At 53.8% G+C, this 17629-nt stretch overlaps 5 protein-coding genes and 1 non-coding gene across 6 annotated transcripts; 3 read left to right on the top strand and 3 right to left on the bottom strand.

Annotated features, from left to right (window-relative positions):
• Nucleotides 1-130: 130 nt before the first annotated feature.
• On the bottom strand, nt 131-212 carry QC764_0070700. The gene has a single exon. It is a non-coding gene; the product is annotated as a tRNA-Asp (tRNA).
• Nucleotides 213-1261: 1049 nt separating this feature from the next.
• Nucleotides 1262-2797, top strand: QC764_405450 (uncharacterized protein; the record flags this gene model as incomplete). Its single annotated transcript, XM_062946838.1, has 1 exon — nt 1262-2797. One exon carries the CDS (start codon nt 1262-1264, stop codon nt 2795-2797), a length of 1536 nt encoding a protein of 511 aa, XP_062800895.1.
• Nucleotides 2798-3712: 915 nt separating this feature from the next.
• Nucleotides 3713-5613, bottom strand: QC764_405460 (uncharacterized protein). Its single transcript, XM_062946839.1, has 2 exons — nt 4498-5613; nt 3713-4445 (listed from the first exon to the last, which is right to left on the bottom strand). Exons 1-2 carry the CDS (start codon nt 4594-4596, stop codon nt 4314-4316), a joined length of 231 nt encoding a protein of 76 aa, XP_062800894.1. The 5' UTR covers nt 4597-5613; the 3' UTR covers nt 3713-4313.
• Nucleotides 5614-9147: 3534 nt separating this feature from the next.
• On the top strand, nt 9148-15375 carry QC764_405480 (uncharacterized protein; the record flags this gene model as incomplete). The annotated part of the gene is made up of 5 exons (XM_062946841.1): nt 9148-9210; nt 9296-13109; nt 13176-14375; nt 14431-14781; nt 14843-15375. Exons 3-5 carry the CDS (start codon nt 13946-13948, stop codon nt 15373-15375), a joined length of 1314 nt encoding a protein of 437 aa, XP_062800892.1. The 5' UTR covers nt 9148-9210; nt 9296-13109; nt 13176-13945.
• QC764_405470 (uncharacterized protein) lies at nt 9293-12950 on the bottom strand. The gene is made up of 4 exons (XM_062946840.1): nt 12937-12950; nt 10450-12845; nt 10106-10397; nt 9293-10037 (listed from the first exon to the last, which is right to left on the bottom strand). Exons 2-4 carry the CDS (start codon nt 10591-10593, stop codon nt 9502-9504), a joined length of 972 nt encoding a protein of 323 aa, XP_062800893.1. The 5' UTR covers nt 10594-12845; nt 12937-12950; the 3' UTR covers nt 9293-9501.
• A 1036-nt stretch (nt 15376-16411) lies between the features above and the next one.
• Nucleotides 16412-17597, top strand: QC764_0070650 (uncharacterized protein; the record flags this gene model as incomplete). Its single annotated transcript, XM_062940638.1, has 3 exons — nt 16412-16440; nt 16507-16944; nt 16994-17597. 3 exons carry the CDS (start codon nt 16412-16414, stop codon nt 17595-17597), a joined length of 1071 nt encoding a protein of 356 aa, XP_062800891.1.
• Nucleotides 17598-17629: the final 32 nt, after the last annotated feature.

Here is a 17629-nt window from a genome sequence, read left to right as displayed (position 1 = left end):
CGTTGACAAGGAAACAGCGAGGATAGCATAAACTCCACTGCGTTTCCCATTCAAGCCACCCATATGAGGAGTTTTCCCCCTGTTGCTTCCAACCAATCCACAGCCTACGACAGGTGTCCACACCTGCAAATCTTCCGTAGTATAGTGGTCAGTATGTGAGCTTGTCATTACTAACAACGCTCGAGACCCGGGTTCAATTCCCGGCGGGAGAGTACACTTTTGTATCACTTTTGGTGTACAGTGACTTTTTGCCGGCAGCGGTGTGGTGCGTGCCGTCGGTGCCGTCGGTGTGCGGTAAACGTTGGGTAATGTTTCACCGAAAAGCAGAAGAAAAAGTCGTTGATCACTGACGGCCCGGTCCGAGACATTACCACAGCATCTCTTTTTTCGTCCGACTTGCTCTCAGCTCAGCTGACTTTGATCACTGTTGCTGTTGCGGGAGTGCGTGCGTCATCGGATGTCCCGCGTCACCCCGACTACAATTTCCGTCACGCAAAGGGTTTCGGAGAAGGGCGGTATGGCCTCGCGGGGCTGGCAGGGAGAAGAAAAGAGTTTGCGTGTCTGTTGAGACAGAGAGAGGCAAGGGACTACGGGACTGTGCGGTAACGATCAAGATAAAGTTTTCTTTTTCCTTGTGTTGCTGGGCATGGGCGGGAGGCAGAGAGACGGGAGGAAATGGAGGGGGTGGGAAGTGGTTAGTTTAACCCTTACCCAGGGCGCTAGCAGGCATGAAGGGAACCCTGAGGAAAATCATCAACTGCGGCCAGTTCAACATTGCCATTCAGAGAAGGGCTGGCTCAGGCTGAGTTTGGTGTAAGATGAGTTGTCACTGGAATAGAAGGGCGATTATTGTCTTCTCAAAAGTTCTCAGGTGTGCAAAAGCGACATGTGGCGGCCAGGCTTCGCAGCCATTTCCTCTTTTGGGGAGTGGAGGGCTGGCTGCCTCTCAGCTGGGGCCTGAGAGAGTGCTACAACAGGGTAGGGCTGAGCCATGTTAGTGGCTCGGCGAGCGTGATCGGTGCCCAAAACCCAACCGCCGAACGACGTGTCCCAGCGCTTTGGTAGCTGTGCGCCAAGTCTAATTATTGGCGGGTACCGTGTGGCTTTGGACATGTCGAACAATGGCGGAATTTAATACTCCGGCAAGAAGGAAGGGATGCACGATGCTGATCGAGGGGTATATACCTGAGAGATTGCCCTCCTCTTCCAGGGCAGTGTCTGTTCGGAAAGGACAGGCCAGATAAGGGACCAGAACAGAACCATGCCAGAACCATCAGCACTCACCGTCAGGCAACAACAGCAGCCATGGGACGAGTCCCCTTGGTCTTCACCAAGGACCCAGTCCCCCACGGGGCTTCACTACCACACCTCCAAGCCCATCCCAGAACCATTTGTGAGAATGGGATGGCAACCAAAGACCAGAGTTCCACGTCAATATAACTGTCGTGAGATCATCAAACCAAGTCGGAGCAACAAACTTGCGACCCCATCAATATGGGTGCACACCCCCCGTTGCCGTTGCGCCCAAGACGAGGTTGAGCGCGAGCGCCAGGATGAGGCCCTCGCCAACACTATCACCACACTCTCGACCACGTATCGGGCTCGTCTCAAGCTTGAAGCAGAGGTATCCATCTCCACGGTCTCAACCAAGGCCAAGAAGCCATCCCACAAGCGTTCCCGGTCATCCATTCTTCTCACCCGCCTCCTCTCCTCTCTTACTCCATCCAACCTCGGTGGGAAACAGGCCCACCATCCCAACATCATCTCCGTCCAACACCTCGCCGACCTCTGCAACGGCTGCTCCGAGCTCGACGCTCCCAGGGTGTTCGCCTACCTCCACGGCCACAAAATCCCCATCAACAGCCCCAACCACCTCGGCTTCACCCCCCTGATCTGCGCCCTCCGCTCCCCATTAGCAAAGACCCGGCCAAAAGCCCACCTAGCCTTTGTCAAGTTCCTCCTCGAAAGCGGCGCCAACCCTAACCTCCCCTCCACCGGGCCGTCAGATCCCTCCACCCCGCTAAGCGTAGCTTGCTCTCTCAACTCCCTATCACCTGAGCAAACCGAGGCCATCCTCAAGCTCCTCCTCGACAAGGGAGCAGCCGCTGACCTACCCATCCCATCACCCCTAGGGGGGACATCCACCGGGAAAACAACCAGACAGACAGCTCTCCACATCGCCACATTGTGCTCCAACCCAACTGCCCTGTCATTTCTGCTGGGCTACGGCAACGCAAATCCCAACCCTTTGTCGACGGGCAAGAACGGTCCGTCAGTCAGCCCGCTACACTGGGCTGCCCACACTGACACCGCCTGCGCGACTGTGTTGCTCGAGTATGGCGCTAATCCGCTGGCGAGGGATCGGCAAGGCAAGACGCCGCTTCATTGGGCGGCCGAGTACGGGTATGATGTTGGCTTGATGGAGTTGCTGATGGGGTATATGAAGGAGGAGGAGAAGGTGGAGGTGGTGGGGGATGTGCTGGGGAAGGTGGTGAAACACTTGGAGAACGGGCATGGGAGGAGGGGGCATGTAGCTGTTGTTGGGGCGTTGCTTAGGCAGGCGGGTTTGAGGGAGGGGGGGAGGGGGATAGGCGAGGGGGTGAGGGAACGGCTGGAGAGGTTGGATGGGGAGTGGGGCTGGGGACCGGTGTTTGGGTCTATGGTGGAGGGGTGTTTGGCTGGTGATGGGGAGAGGTCGGAGAGGAATTCGTTGTCTTCGGGGCTGAGCGGGGAGACGGCAGTGGTTGAGGAGGGGGGGAAGAAGGGGGTTGAGGTGGTTGTGGTCACACCGAACTGAGAAGGGGTTGGCTTTGCATGTTGATCTTACGGTTGTGGTAGACAAACTTGGCTAATGCTTTTCATTGGGGCTGTCATATCAGGCTTGATCTCCACAGGCATATTCGGGCGTTTTGGGGGACATTTGAACGGCAGGTTGGAGACATCGTGATACTTACTTTATTCTTCTTGTCAGAATTCAGATTCGTTTGTTGCTGTATCCGGCTCACATTCAACTGGTGAAATCTCGCGTGCTTGGAAGCATGCTGCTGACTTGCAGCATGCGGGCAGTTGTGGGCTGGTGAGTAGGTTTCCAGCAAACAACAACACTGTACCTAGGTATTTTACCCTGAGGTAGTAAGCCAATATGTGGTATGCGAGAGTGTTTGAAGGAGATGGGTGGTCAAGTGCTTAGGTGGGACGGTATAAAGATCTCGCGGAAGTCGAAAGAGTTTCCAGAAAGGAACCTAGCTTGTGTGGACTTTGGTGGTATAGGTAAAAGCCAGACAGCCCGATCTGTCCCAGAGGTCATGGTACATGAGCCCTGCATCAAGAGCGGCTCGGCGCCGGAGCTCAACTTCCGATCATCCCCGCCACGTTCTCGCGGCCGGCAGCACCAATGCTACGATGCAGGGGACAATGCGGCCGTCGATTTGTTGCAGTGTCATCCCAGTCGTCATGAGGTAAGCAATCTGGTATGCTGACCGCTACTTGTGACAGAGACCGGAGAGAGAGAAGCCAGAGTAAACGTTCGATTGTTTGGTACATCAAATCGGAGCTCATGGCGTTCAGCCCGGTTTCATGGTGTTGTTGGGCCAAGTGCCCTCATTCTGACGTATTGTAGCGTTTTGCCAAGATGAAAAGCTGTTGGTTTTGTGATACATCGTTATAGGAAACTTGTGATTTGTCTATCAAGTATGAGTACCTATCGGGTAGAATGCCGAAGGCTAGGTCTGCGAAGGTGTGGTGTTGGTCGGATTCGGCTCACAAGTGAGAGGAATAATATGGTGGTCTCACAGCATACAGGTAGTTCACCGAAGGGTTAGGTAATAATAGCAGCAGCACCGCAGCGAGTCCCCCTGCACTTGGAATACTTGGACGAAGCCCGTGATATTGATGACATGCCAGTGCCGCAGAGATGCGGTGGCATGCATGTCTGCGGGGCCCTGTTCCGGACCAACCGGCAGCTCCGAGCTACAGAAACAGGAACGGCGGTTGGCATCACTCGTGCTCAAGACAAAACCGCACTTTGCAGTCTATTGGGGTACCACCGAGGAGATGCTCGCCTACAAGGAAGGTGAAGACGGCGGTCGAGTATGACACCTCACAAAGCCCCACGCTGCCCTGCAGTAAAGAGCATCCGAGTCGAACATAAACCAAAGTGAGCGAGAAAATTCGATGGTCATTGAAATAGGTGAAAACGTGACGAGGCCAACGAGTGTGCAAAACCCCCAACTGGAAACGCATAAAGAACCGCCAACTCCTCTTCGCCATGTTGAAATAAGGGTATCGATATTGTCGTAGGTTTCGAGAGCTAATCAATGGTCGTGGTCACCATCGCAGGAATCTTCATCAGGGGCAGGGGTGCGGCAGTAGCCGCACTGCCGCCCCGGGATGACCCAGACCTCGCTGCCGTTGGCGGCGCATGTTGGACAAAGAACTCCTGGAATCTGATGTCGCGTTAGTTTTAGATGTTGGTTGTTCCTTCGTTGCCAGACTTACCGGTAGAGTTCTGATGCCTTCCCCTTGGGAGCTGAGGGGGCCAGGACCAAACATAAAGTCTTGGTCAGAGAGAATAGGCGAGAACTGGAGGGGCAACATGATGAGCCAAGGAGTTGTTGGTAGCTGGTGAATGTTTGGCTTGAGATTTGGGATCTGACGTGAGAAAGCAGGTGGTAGGTGATCGTGTGGTGGGAACAAGTGTTTGGTGTTTGTTACACAAGAACAGCAAAATGTGCACTTGTCGAGATGGGCTCTGTGTGCATTTTTATAGACATCTGAAAGATCAGGCAAGTCATTGCTTCTGACTTTCTCCTCTGCCTTTGGCCCGAGAGAAGAATGGGTTTTCCAAAATTGCCAGAAGTTGAGACAGCCGAGTCATGGAGCCCAGGGTCAGTCAAGAGCCATCGTGAGATCTCTGTTGGTTGGGCTCAAGGAGCTCCGGGTCTGTCATTGGAGGGTTGGGCTTTGTGGGTGTGTGGGCAAGACTGAGGACTAGCAGCCAAGCTCCAGTCAGGGCCATGGCATGGTTAGACAAAGCCATCTTGCGTGCCTGGATGAGGTCTGTGCCATCGGCAGTGTGTGAGATAAGACATATCCTCACACCAAAACTTGAAGATGGTTGACGATGTTTCTTGACCTGTTGCGGTAATAAATGACCAGGTGCGTCGAGAGAGTCACATCAGTCCCACACCGGTGTGAAAAGCTTGCATCTCGATGAGAAAGAAAGGAAAAGCGTGAGGTGGCCGGTGGGGGTGGAAGATGGTAGACTCCAATGAGTTGCGTCCGGGTTGCCCATCTGGTGAGATGCCACGCTGCACGTAGGTAGTGCGCTGCAGCATCACAGCTCTTCTCTGGTCGATTGGGCCGCCGGTACTTGGGTCTGTCCAGGTCAGGGCTGGCAAATTTTTGGCATTTTTGGCACCTCCACCACTTCCCGTCACAACTCCCGCCCTTCCACACACCGTCCAGACCCCTCTGGGCCCCTCTTCTCTTCCCCTCCCGTTCGTCATCATCCCACCATACAGCATCGCAGACTTGACTGCCAAGACCGTCAACAAGCGATCCAACCCTGCGCCTGCTATCACCATGCGGGCCCTGATCCTTAGGCCTTTCTAGGGTTTCGGGAGTGAGCCGGGCCGCCGCGCGATGGCTTGCATTTGGCTCGTTAGCTAGCTAGCTGCCAGTGGTCAGAAAGATTGCCTACCATCCAGAAATTGACTCAGACATGGTGTGACCTGTGCCGCCAGTGACAGGCTGCCTTCCCACATTGCCGAGACGTCTTGAACCCAGACCGGGCTTCTGATCGACTTGACAAGCAAGACAGACCGGTTTTATGAGAAATCGTGATATGTTGGGCTTCCACAGAAAAGCTGGCCAAGGGTACCTACATTACCTATCCGGTCGGTGGGCAGGCCTTTTCGACGCTTCTCGCGGCTGTAGACGCCCTTCACAGCTTGAGATTTGGCTACTACCCTTTTCCAGATCAAGACCATTGAGAAAACTGTCTCCTCCCACGTGTGCCAATACCCAATGGAGCATCATATCCGGTCTGGCATCCGGGCTTTGCTGCGTGTAGACACGGCATCTTAGCCGCCAAGAAAAGCATCAGGCGACGTCTTGATGCCCAAACATTATTGCCGTGGCAGGCAACTTCGAGGTTCCGCGGTTACCCTTGTGCCTGTACCAAACTTCACCATCATGAACTGACCACAATCTTTACACCGACTTGATTTATCGATAGATCAACGCACGTCGTTGACTTGGCAATCCTTCGGAGCCACCTCGTACTACCCTACGTAATCGCTTCATGTTTGCTGCACGCGCCTATTCTAGTACCCCTGAGGACGCTCCAAGCGCAAACGGACACTACGGGTCCAACCGACGGGGAATTCTCCTCAAATGTCGACCACTGTGATGTCATGTTCAGCAATGAGGTAACATCGGTCATGGAACAATGATATAGAGTGTGGCGGGAGGCTCCCAAGAGTTGTGGTCGGCTAGATCGGTTCATGTAACTATCTCTACGCCCTTTTTACCCTTACAGCATGTAGGCAAGCGCCCTAGACGATGGACGATGGTGCAGACATCTGAGACTGTGAATGATGGAAAAGCTGAGCTTCCGCCTCACGGGGTCAAGTCGTTGTGAGTCAGGTCTATCACCATGTTCGGCAGGATTTCCATTCCCCATACATATAAGACAAAGCGCCTCCTCACCCATACATCATGAAATACTTGGATCTGCACCTACCGTCCAGTGACACCCGTCAGAAGTGTGGCGCCCTTGGCGCTTCTCTTGGGACCAGTCTCGGCTAAGGGCCCGGAGCACATTGTTCAAAAAGCTGTATGTCTCATCCACGGCTTTGTCTAGTCCCTGGGCGGAGAGCCTCGGGATACTTGTTCTGGGAATGGCTTCTTGGCAAAGCCCGAGGCGTTGCTTCCGAGCTTCTGTGCATTTCCGGACCTGTTTCATTGAAACTCGATCCTTCGGATGCTAGAAATAGAGGCCTAGGAACTCTGATGAAACCTTACTCCTCATTCTTGGCTTGACAAAGAACTCAAAACTGTTTGGCGTCTGTGTACAGGAGTCTAAGAACCAAAGTTTAGTGGCCCGATTATAGCGGCAGCGGCAGGCTGCTTGAGTGCATAAGGCATGGCTGGTTCGTGACCAAGAGTTATCAGGAACTCCCATCTGATTCTTAGAAACAGTTCAAGATATCGATAACAGTTAGGTACGATGGCACAAAGGAAAGAACTTGAATGTAAGATATACAAACATGAAATCACAAACAAGAAACCGACCTAGGTATTTACCGTGACATAGGAGATAAATAAGCAAGCACGTTTCTTGTTAGCGGTACTTTTAAGGATATCATTTTACCCCAGCAAGTAATGAGTTAGATAAAAAGGTGAACGGAAATTCTTCAGGGGCTCTAGGGTAGCACTTCCTCTAGTTGCCGTGATGGGTCAGGTACCTAAGGGAAGTCAGGTACCGCACTTTCCTTCAGCAAATAGAAACATCTCTTGTTCAACAAATCCTCAAAAACAATTCTTCTACTTTCATCTATTCACTGAGGTAACTTTATACTTCAAAATTGTCTTTGTAGAACGTCTCTCTCTCAAACTCGATGAGCGTGACTCGAGACCGTCTACGCCACACTCACGCCTGTCCGGGCCGCAACCACCCACCACACATATCCCAATCCTTCATCGTACGATTCTTGCTTCCTCTTCCATCTTCGGTTCCAGTTTCCGAGCGTGAGGATTCTTCCTCTTCCACGCCGCACCGCCAGCACCAGCGGCCCGCCAGCCACCACACCGAGTTCGACGGCCGGCCCGACCACCGGCCAACCCTGATCGGCTCGGCTTTCCCTCGATACAAACTTCACCTTCCCACATCCCGATCCCAACATTCCCGGAGCCGACCCAAAGAAAATCCAGTCTCATGCTCCCCGACCATCGTCACAAATCCCAGCCCGATCTCACGGCCGCCCTTCATCCTTGCCAACCAGCCGAGCGGGGTCAACCCCTCGCAACGGGAGAGACATCCGCCTCCGCGATATGTACTTACCGAAGGAGTTGAATCAGCCAGCGATAACCCATGCAGACATCCACAAACGTTCCCGAAAAGTTCGAGTTCGCAATTTTTACGGGTTGGGATTTTTACGGCTCGGATTATTTACGTGTTCGGATCACAGTTTCACTGCGTCGACTCCCATCGTTTGCTCTCTTGGTTATGTGCATATTATCCACAGTTTGACATAGTATACGTGGTCATGGTCGTTTCATCAGACGAAAAAGAAACAGAGTAAAGGCGTTGAAAAGATAACAGCGATGATCGTGGCTTTTTCAGGCGGTGGCGGGATTGCGGTGATGACTGTGGAAAGCGGAGCGCCTAGTGGGGTCCGGCAGTGCGGCTCCCCGCAAGTTCCGCCTTCCGTGCTCCGCTTTTGTTCGGCGGGGTTGCGGGGTTGCGCGGGGAAGGGGGAGGGCGGCGGACATGGGATTTTGGGAAGAGGAAAGAGTCGGGGAATGGATGATTGACACGTAAAGATGGGGGGATTTCGTAGAGAATGCGACAGGCAGGACCGGTCCACCAGAGAAAGAAGGGGGCTGGTGGACGGCGCGCAGTGAGGAAAGAGTACATATTGTGCTGGCAAGCGAGCCAACTTTTGGGCAGCAACGCTGCTGCTTGCGTGATATATCTTCATGCGCCCATATTAATATCGTGTTTTCAGTATATTGCATATACCGTTGACCGGAGTCTCGCTATACTTACCTATCAACTTATTTCTCGTCCTCGGCGTCACCTTCCCAGCAGGTCCAGACTTCTTTGCTGCCATCCGGGACGCTGGTCGAGGGTGGCTTGAAGCAATACCGGACCCAAGATCTTGGCTCGGGGCAACGGCGCCCCACCATTCGGCAGTGCTCGGTGCCCAGCCCGCCGAGCCGGGTGTGCCTGCCAACCCTTGTCACATGGTTTTCGTGGTGGCGTCCAACTGCCACCCTGACAGCTTGTCATGACATGGCTCTGCCAGTAGATGGGCACGGCAGAACGAAAATGTCTTGTGCACACGCTGCTGCTGCCAAACGTTACGATCATGCATTGCGGGCCATGCGCGCCATCATGTAATCGAATGGGGAAGCTCGACATGTGACTGCTTCTCTCTTGACGACCGTGTAACAATCGCTGTCGGTCTAGAAGCTGTCTGCCGGGTAAGTAGTTCGTGTGTCATGTGTCGGGGATTTTGACACATTATCCGCACGGAGTGAACTCTCCTGGAAGATTGACACAGGACAGGTTACACAGCATCACATTTCACCAAAACACATTTGGGACGGCATGATAGAAAAAAAAAAAAGAAAACTCCCAAAAATAACACCGTCTCATCTATTTTGGACCCTTTCCACTCTACCCCTGTGCTCCCATCTTTGATACAAAACAATAGCCGCTCCAAACCGCCCAAAAACCTGTACCCAAAACAAAATCGTGACCCGTCATGAACGTTAAGCAGCACCCGCACCGACAGCCGAGACCGCGGCGGCGGCGGCCCCCAAAGCAGAGATCATGAGGATGTTCGGCTGGCCGGGCGTGTTCTGAGGGAAGCGCGAGTTGAACCCGATGACGTCCCGAGCCTTGATGAAGGAGGAAGGCGAGATGCTCAGCTTGGAGGTGGACACCCTCCAGTTGACGCCCTCGCTGCACGGAGGGGTGGTGAGGGATCCGCTGTAAGCCTGGAACTGGCCGGCCTTGAGGAGGTCAACCACCTCGGACATGACGAGAGGGGGAGTCTTGACCTTGGTGCCGGGGGTGGAGATCTGGTCGACGACGCTGAAGATGGTCTCGAGGAGGACGGTAGGGGCATCGGTGCCGGCGACGGGGGCAGTCTCGTTGGCTTCGGCTTGTCTCTGGAAGAGGCGGCTGCGGGTGTTGAGGCCCCGCTTGACCGAGGCCGAGGCGACCGCCCCGGTAGCGATGTTGATGTAGGCGCCAACGACGGCGATCTCTCCCTCGGCGGATTGCCAGACCATGTGCATTTCCACTATCGCGTCATGTCAGCAACGGTTACACGGATGTTGCGCGGCACAAAGAAGGGAAAAAAAAACTTACTGGCTTGACTGGTGCCGTTGTCCAGATGCTCGCTGGGAAGATGGAAGTGGAATTGCTGCAGCTCAAAGGTCTTGTTGTCGAAAGAGAGTGTGCCACCCTGGGTGATGACCTCGACTGTAGACCCGAGGTTCTCAAAGTCGGCACCCTCTGGCATGTCGTTGACTTCTATTGAGAGGGCTGAGGCATCGATCAACTCAAAGACGCTGTCCACCATGTCGATAGGCGATTGGGTGGTGCCCGTGGCGCAGACATTGTTCGCGGGGCTGTCAAGGGCAGCCCAGTTGTGAGGGCCCTGATATGTGTGTCAGCTCGGGTTCCTCACCTCCAAAATGTGAGTGTCTTACGGTGATGCCAGTATACCCAAAGGTAGCCACTGGAACAGCTTCACCCTCCTCCGCTCTGGGCATCAGGTGTGTTCCATAGGCGCAAGAGGCGAAGACCCGCCCCGCCGAGGCCGTAAGGAAGAGGATTTGAGAAAGCTTGCCCATGTTGGATTATATGTGAGGGCAGAGAGACACACAGGAGAAAGTGAAGAGAGAAGAGACAGGTCGAGGAGGACAGAAAGGGAATATAAGACTAGAGAAGGTACACAGAAAGTGGATAACAATGTATAAAAGTATTACACAACAGAAGTGAAGAGAAGAAAACAGGGTCGCAGACCTCGATAGCGGAACCAGAAAAAAACAGAAGAAAAAAACAGGAAATGTACAAGACAAGAGAAGGGAATAGTAGATCGTACGATGACAAGCCACGCTTCCAGGCGGGAGGGGCGTGGATCTTTGTATTTTTCGCTCTTGGGACCAGGTTACGGGGTCTCGGCGGGTAGTAGACCCTTTAACCGCATATAACGCCAACTCTGGGCAGACAACCTGCTGTGTCATTCTGTTTCCTCACTGCCTCTGTCGAGGTAGCTGCCAAGTGGTTGGCGTTATATGCGGTTAAAGGGGCCGATCATTCTGCAGTCGCAACCTCCAGTGTTTGAGCCTTGGCCCTGAGGTGAAAAATGATAAGACCCTTGTCTTAAAGGTGGTGGCAGTCGGTCCGGATGCTCCTCCGTCGGTGGAGCAGGGCCAGGGCGGCAGACGGAGCAGAACTAGATCACAGGGTAGCGTCTGTTGCTGCTACCTCGTTTATCGCCGGTTGTCGAGGGACAAAGAAGCTTCATGATTGTTTTACCAGCCGACAGGGAGAAGGGGCCTCACGGAACACATGTGGGGGGCGTTCGGATGACAACCTTTGGCGCCAAGAAAAGGGGTCAAGGTGCAGTGACGAAGAACCCTGCCAGCGTGTTTGGGGTTCTGGCCCCTTGGCGCTCAGGCCAAGTCTGGGGAACCTCACTGGCCAAGGGATGAGGCGTCTTGCCGCGCCGACGAGCTTCATCAACTACAATCAACAACAGGCCTGAATTTCTGGCCAGCCACCACTCATTTTGGGGCCAAAAACTTGAGAAACTTGGCCGTGGCTAGACTTGTTCATCTCAAATCGTTGCCTGTTCATCCGACATCTGCTCGGGGCTGTCAGACCTTACGGCGGGAGGTCGTGGGATGACGCGCCAAGACATGTCCTCTGGTGACGGGCAAATTGGAGAGTCCAAGACTGCCACGACTGCCAAACAGCATCAAGCTCAAAACGTATCTGGATTTTCCTCGGCAGAATTGCTTGTTCGTGGGGGCATTTTGTAATGTGAAACAGAAAATCCCCGTGAGGTTGCAGAATCGACCGGGGGTTGGTTGCCGGCAGAAAATGTCCGTGGGCCAACCATCATGGGTTCCCAGTCTGTCACCGACATCAACCATCAACAAATCAAATCTGCTGGCAATCGGTCGCCTCTTGGGAAAAGGAGCAAGAGATGAATAGGAGCAGTGTGGAACATTGGCCGGTGACTTTGGTGAAGATCTGGGTGTTTGAGGAGGTGCCAGCCGACTGTTTAGCGTCCAGTACTCCTGATAACACCAGCCAAAAAGAGGCAGCGCCAACAGGAGAGTTGCTTTCGGCTTGTTCCTGGAATCCACCAGAGGTTGACGTTGGCGGCCCGAGCCCGCCAATTGCGGCGCATATAGCGAGGGGGAGCTGGAGCCGACGAGGCAAGTCGAAGCGGAGTGTGGTCGTTTTATTACCGACAAACCCCAAACCGTTTTCCAGGCCCGTCTTGTACGCGTCCACGGGAGCGGTGATGAGGCTCGGTGCTTTGTTTCACTGCGACGAGACGGTCAGAAAAGAGACATGGCAAGTGGATCTAAGGTGCCGCCGGCAAAGGAGCGTGACATTTGCTGCAACTTTGACGCTTGGTCTAGGATCGCTGCAGTGTACATATCAATGTCGTTGAAACGGGGTAGTTGATGGTCTTGATGGCCAAGAGACTCGAGACCCCGTTGCAGCGCGGGCTTGGACGAGGAATGTCTCGCGTGAGCAGTTGCCTCTCGTGGCCCGTTTCTGTAAGTTACACGACGCTTTGCGGCGCGGGTGGTTGTTGATGAAGATCAGGAGATGTCTGTGCTAAAAATATGGTGGTTTTTGATCTACACGGTCTGTTGCCAGTCTGAGGTAAACCAATCTAGAAGAACCAGGTGGTCTTTTAAGGTTTGTAAATCTTACGTGGGAGAATGACCATGACGGTATACTTATCGGTTGGCGAGGACTGATGCCGCGTTGTTTGTGTGATGATCCTTGGCATCACTGCGTGGTGGTGGAGCGGGACGAGCTAGCAGTGTTCGAGGGGCACTCGGTGGGGAAGATGCAGCTGTGGGGGATGGCGCAGCTGTCAGAGATCAATTCATTTATCGAGTGCATACTGCCGATCCATCCGTCTTGGGGACATTGGAAATACCTACCTAGATCAGAGAGTGTCGGGCTGAATGGCTGTCAGGCTGATGAAAAGGCAGAATAGGTGGGGTGTTCGTTCCTCAGTTGACAAGAGCCAGGCAGCAATTCCGGCAAGCTGTTTTCTCAATCCCGAGAGGTGAAGGGCCAACTTTGTGTTTCTGTGAAGTCTTGATGATTGCTGGTAAGTCTCGAGCTGCAGACCACCGACTTTCCACTCTAATGGACTGACACTGAGATTATGGTCCAGCATTGGATTTTCAAGCATTCCCATCCGCCAGACCCTCGACCTATCTCGCCCTCTTACAAGACGGCTGAACATGGCTGGCAACAAAGTCTTTCGATGCCGTCTCGAAAGCCTTTATTGCCGAGTGGCAGATTCGAGCCTCTGCGCCCCGTCGTCGTTGCCGTAATCGACCAGATCCGCCCGCCGAGTACCGAAAACATGCCGCCCGCATAGTCGGGACCGACCACGGCCCGCCTGTTGCCATCTTCGTTCAACAAAACGACTCCGGCAGTTGGGGAAGGCGACGGAGTTAACAGCCTTGGCAGCATTCCCGGACGACGCCATCATTTCCAAGCATTGCGCAACACCTCCAAAGTCAACGTTCAGCCAATTGGCACCTCGGCAAACCCTAACAATGCTGCCGATATAAGGTAGACGGACGGGGGGGGGGAAAGCACGCCTTGATGCTACGGAGTATACGCAGTACGGTCCCAGCAGCGCGGAAATTCGCACACGATTACCATGTCGCCGCCGTGCCAGCATACTCTGCCGCACGTCAGAGAGCAAGCGTCTTACACCATGCATTTTTGAGGAGCTTGACCACTAAGAGCCAGGAATACAGTCAGGAAGTGGTGGGCGAGGCCCTTCTCAACATGCGATTGGTCCGTGTCAGATAGAGGGACGTCTTCAGAGTGATATCGCAGGCTGGCGTGCTCTGCGAGTGTGCCATCTCGGAGATAAAGATGACTCGTGAAGAGGAGTCTCTTTGACGCCATTATGATGTATTCGAAGCCATGGGATGCTGTCCATCTATAAAGACAGCAGTTAATCCGTCTGATTGCCATCCACCAACAAACCCAAAGCTTCACATCACAAAGTTTCAACTTGATCAATCTCCACGCACCTCGCACTTCATCATGTCTCCCTCGGCAGTCGATACAGTCCAACAAACTGTGGACGAGATCAAGGAGAAGGTCATTCCAGTCCAGAATAAGGAGCAAGTGCCAGAGGTTGTCGAGGACAAGGGTGTCCAAGTTCAAGAGGAAGAACTCCCAGAGCTCTACACGAACCACAAGGAGCCTTTGAAGCTCAGTGGCGCCCTTGAGGTCTTTGACTCCTTCGATGTTACCCCTGTGATCGGAAGGGAATATTCCAACGTCGACCTCGTCAAGCTCCTCCGTGCTCCAAACTCGGATGAGCTGCTTCGTGATCTTGCCATCACCAGTGAGCATCTTATCCATGAGACTCCGACGAGAAACATGTTGCTGACCCAGATTAGTCTCTCAACGTGGTGTTGTCTTCTTTCGGAAACAGGAGGGCTTGACTGACGATCTTCAAAAGGAGTTGGTCCAGCGTCTCGGCCAGCTTTCTGGAAAACCAGAGACTTCCGGTCTTCACATCCATCCCATCAGCAACGCCGCCCGTGAGCATGGTGGCAAGGACGACGAGATCAGCGTCATCTCCTCAGAGCAAGCCAAGAAGCTCTACGCCGATCGATTCGCCAGCGCATGGAACGGTGGCAGACATCGTCAGTCCGGAAAGGGCCAGTGGCACTCTGATATCACCTTCGAGCCTATTCCCAGCGATTATGCTCTTCTCAAGCTGACACAGCTGCCCAAGACCGGTGGTGGTAAGCAAACCTCTGGACTGCATAGATGCCACAAAAGATGTCGCTGACTGGATGAATACAGACACCCTCTGGGCTTCTGGCTATGAGCTCTACGACAGAATCTCCCCCAAGCTCCGCGGCTTCCTCGATACCCTCACAGCCTACTATGCCCAGCCACTCTTCACCGATGCCGCCAAGCGAAACGGCTTCAGCATCTACTCCGGCGAGCGTGGCGCCCCCGAGAATGTCGGCGATGTCCTCGAGGCCATCCACCCCGTGATCCGCACCAACCCAGTCACCGGCTGGAAGTCAGTGTTTGCTGTCGGACACCACGTCAAGCGTATCCATGGCCTCTCTGATGAGGAGAGCAAGCACTTCCTTGACTGGTTCGTCCAGCTCATTGTCGAAAACCATGATTTGCAAGTCCGCTTCAAGTGGAAGGATGTGAATGATGTTGCCATTTGGGACAACAGGAGTGTTTACCACGCGGCCACCCCCGATTATGTTTTTGAGGACAGGCTGGGCGAGCGCAAGGGGAGCAGAGCTGTCAGTCTGGGTGAGAAGCCTTACTACGACCCTCAGAGCACTAGCAGGAGGGAGGCTCTCAGGAAGTAGAGGGTTGAGTTTGGGCACATGGGTACTGCATTTCGCTTAGCTTTTATCAGACAATCAAAAAATGATATGACGAAGTAAAGTTTCCAGCTCCGTACTGCTATCGTGAAAGCGTATTGTGTGTGTGTATAACCAAGACTGTCCCCATCTTGTTTGAACAGCAGGGGAATCATCGTGTGACTCACTGCGTTGCTGAGGTTTGTGGATAGGTATTGATCAAACCATGAACACCGTACTAGAGTCCAGGAAAAGATTACGAGGGCTTGACCACATGGCGTTCTACAAAAGCCTCCCACGCCTCCCACGCCTCCCACGCCTCCCATGCCAGCCATATCCCCATAGGGGTGTAAGCTCAAACGCAATTTGAAAGCATACCATCAAACTCAGATATCATAGACCCGCATCCAAGAGAAATCAAGACAGAGTTTTCACTTCTTGGACAAGCAGTACTCAAGTCGCGTTGCAAAGCCGCAATTAATCCCATTGCTGCCTTATTCGTCAGAACCTGGCGGAAACAGTGAATTCACCTGTGACGCGCGCGCTGCCCCGATGACCTACGCAGGAGAGACTCCGCGTCACTTGGCCTAGCGACATTGGAATCAGTTGCTCAAGTTGTCCTTCGCGTCAGGCATTGAGCTGCAGAGCATCGAGTGCCTTCGTCGCAGATGCTTTGGCGACTGGAATCGAACGACGCGAAAAGCCTACCGCTCGCACTCCTGGTCAACAGCAACTTTCGACCAACAATCTCAACATCTTACTTGAATGGCGACTTTCCGCGACTTTTTTTCTTCTACGCACATCCTGAAGCCGCTCAGATGGATCTCACAGCTTCAAAAACATCCTCAGTCCCAACGTTGATGCTTTACGAGCCGCAAAAATTAGGCACTTTACCTTCTAGACCTTCAACAATCGACTTGCCCTCGACCTCTTCACGTTGTGGCCGGTATCCTCGACCCTTTCCGACCCTTCCATTCACATCACGAGCGACTCCCATTTCCTTAGAGACGTCCATCACCCACTCATCACAACTACCCTCAAAATGTGTCAAGGAACCATTTACGACTTTTGGTATGGATGCCACCCACCCCACTTCCTCTCCTTCTCCTCTCCATCGCCCGCTGACTTCCTCCCCAGGTGCCCCTGCATCTTCCACGCCCCTTCAACCTCCTTCTACCTCCAATTCGACATCCACCCCCCCGACTTCAACTACACCTTCACCCGCCGCCCCACCACCAACCCTCTGAAAGCCCACCTGTCCAAAAGCTCCCACAGCATCGTCTACAGCCAGCACTGCGCCGCCTACAAGTTCTGCGACGACTACCTCCACTCCCGAGGCTTCAACCCCGGCGATGTGCTCGACATGGGCGGGCTGTGTCCTGCTGGCCACCAAGTGACGTATGAAAGGGAGGCGTTTATATCCTCACGGCTGTGTGATGCTTGTATCAGCGGGGGATGTGAGGAGAATATGGAGTTTGCGGGGGTCAGGACTGTGAGGAGGAGTCGATATGGGTGGAGGAGTAGGGAGGAGGAGAGGGAGGTGAGGAGGAGGAGCAGAAGTAGACGGGGGAGGGGGTGAGTCCGGCGGGGAGTGTGAGGAGCTTTGACTCTACGGGGAGGGGAGGAGTTCATCTGTGGGGTCGACGGGGGCGGTGAAGAGGAGGGATATGGGGGTGGAAAAACGGGGGGAGGCTGGGGAGGGGGAGGGGAAGACGCTGGGGGCGATGAACTTGAAGAATTTGGTGGATAAGATGGTTCAAACGGTGTCTGCGCTCCGGATTGGTGGGGGTGCTGAGAGACAAGACCAGCCGCGCGTGATGCCTGCCAGTGACCTCGAAGCCATGGCTGAAGAGTCGATGCCGACACCGCTGCCATCTCGACATAAACCTAGCGGGAAGAACCTAGAAGATATGTTTGACAACAGCGGCCGGCCGGAGTATGACTCTGACCAGGACACAGTGGTCGGTGCCTCAAAAACTACGGAAAAGAAAAGCAAGGTAAATGGAAAGACAATCGCTGCGGATGAGATTTCCGGGGTTATGCAGGAAACACCCACCGACAGAAGCAAGAGTCGCAAACGCCGTATGTGGACCGACCCAAGGACTGATGAAGAAGCATCTCGCGTACTGAGGTTTCTGAGACGGGGGAAGGGTGCTGCTCCCGTCGAGACTGGTAACTCACGAGAGAGATCTCGAGGTCAAGGGTATGAGCGCATTACAATCGAATGAGAGACGGGTTAGCCTCACGCAAGGACAAGAGA

Source organism: Podospora pseudoanserina, chromosome 4 (assembly GCF_035222485.1).
Source record: "Podospora pseudoanserina strain CBS 124.78 chromosome 4, whole genome shotgun sequence".
In the NCBI taxonomy this organism is placed as follows: Eukaryota; Fungi; Ascomycota; class Sordariomycetes; order Sordariales; family Podosporaceae; genus Podospora; species Podospora pseudoanserina.
This window is presented reverse-complemented; position numbering and strand designations above follow the sequence as displayed.

Bases quoted from the DNA above. Each gene is read 5' to 3' on its own strand.
- QC764_405460 (XM_062946839.1), bottom strand. From the start codon at position 4,596: ATGTTGCCCCTCCAGTTCTCGCCTATTCTCTCTGACCAAGACTTTATG. The intron at 4,446-4,497 runs GTAAGTCTGGCA...ACGCGACATCAG, and splicing joins AAGGCATCAGAACTCTACCG to ATTCCAGGAGTTCTTTGTCC.
- QC764_405470 (XM_062946840.1), bottom strand. From the start codon at position 10,593: ATGGGCAAGCTTTCTCAAATCCTCTTCCTTACGGCCTCGGCGGGGCGG. The intron at 10,398-10,449 runs GTAAGACACTCA...CACACATATCAG, and splicing joins TTGGGTATACTGGCATCACC to GGCCCTCACAACTGGGCTGC. The intron at 10,038-10,105 runs GTAAGTTTTTTT...ATGACGCGATAG, and splicing joins CAACGGCACCAGTCAAGCCA to TGGAAATGCACATGGTCTGG.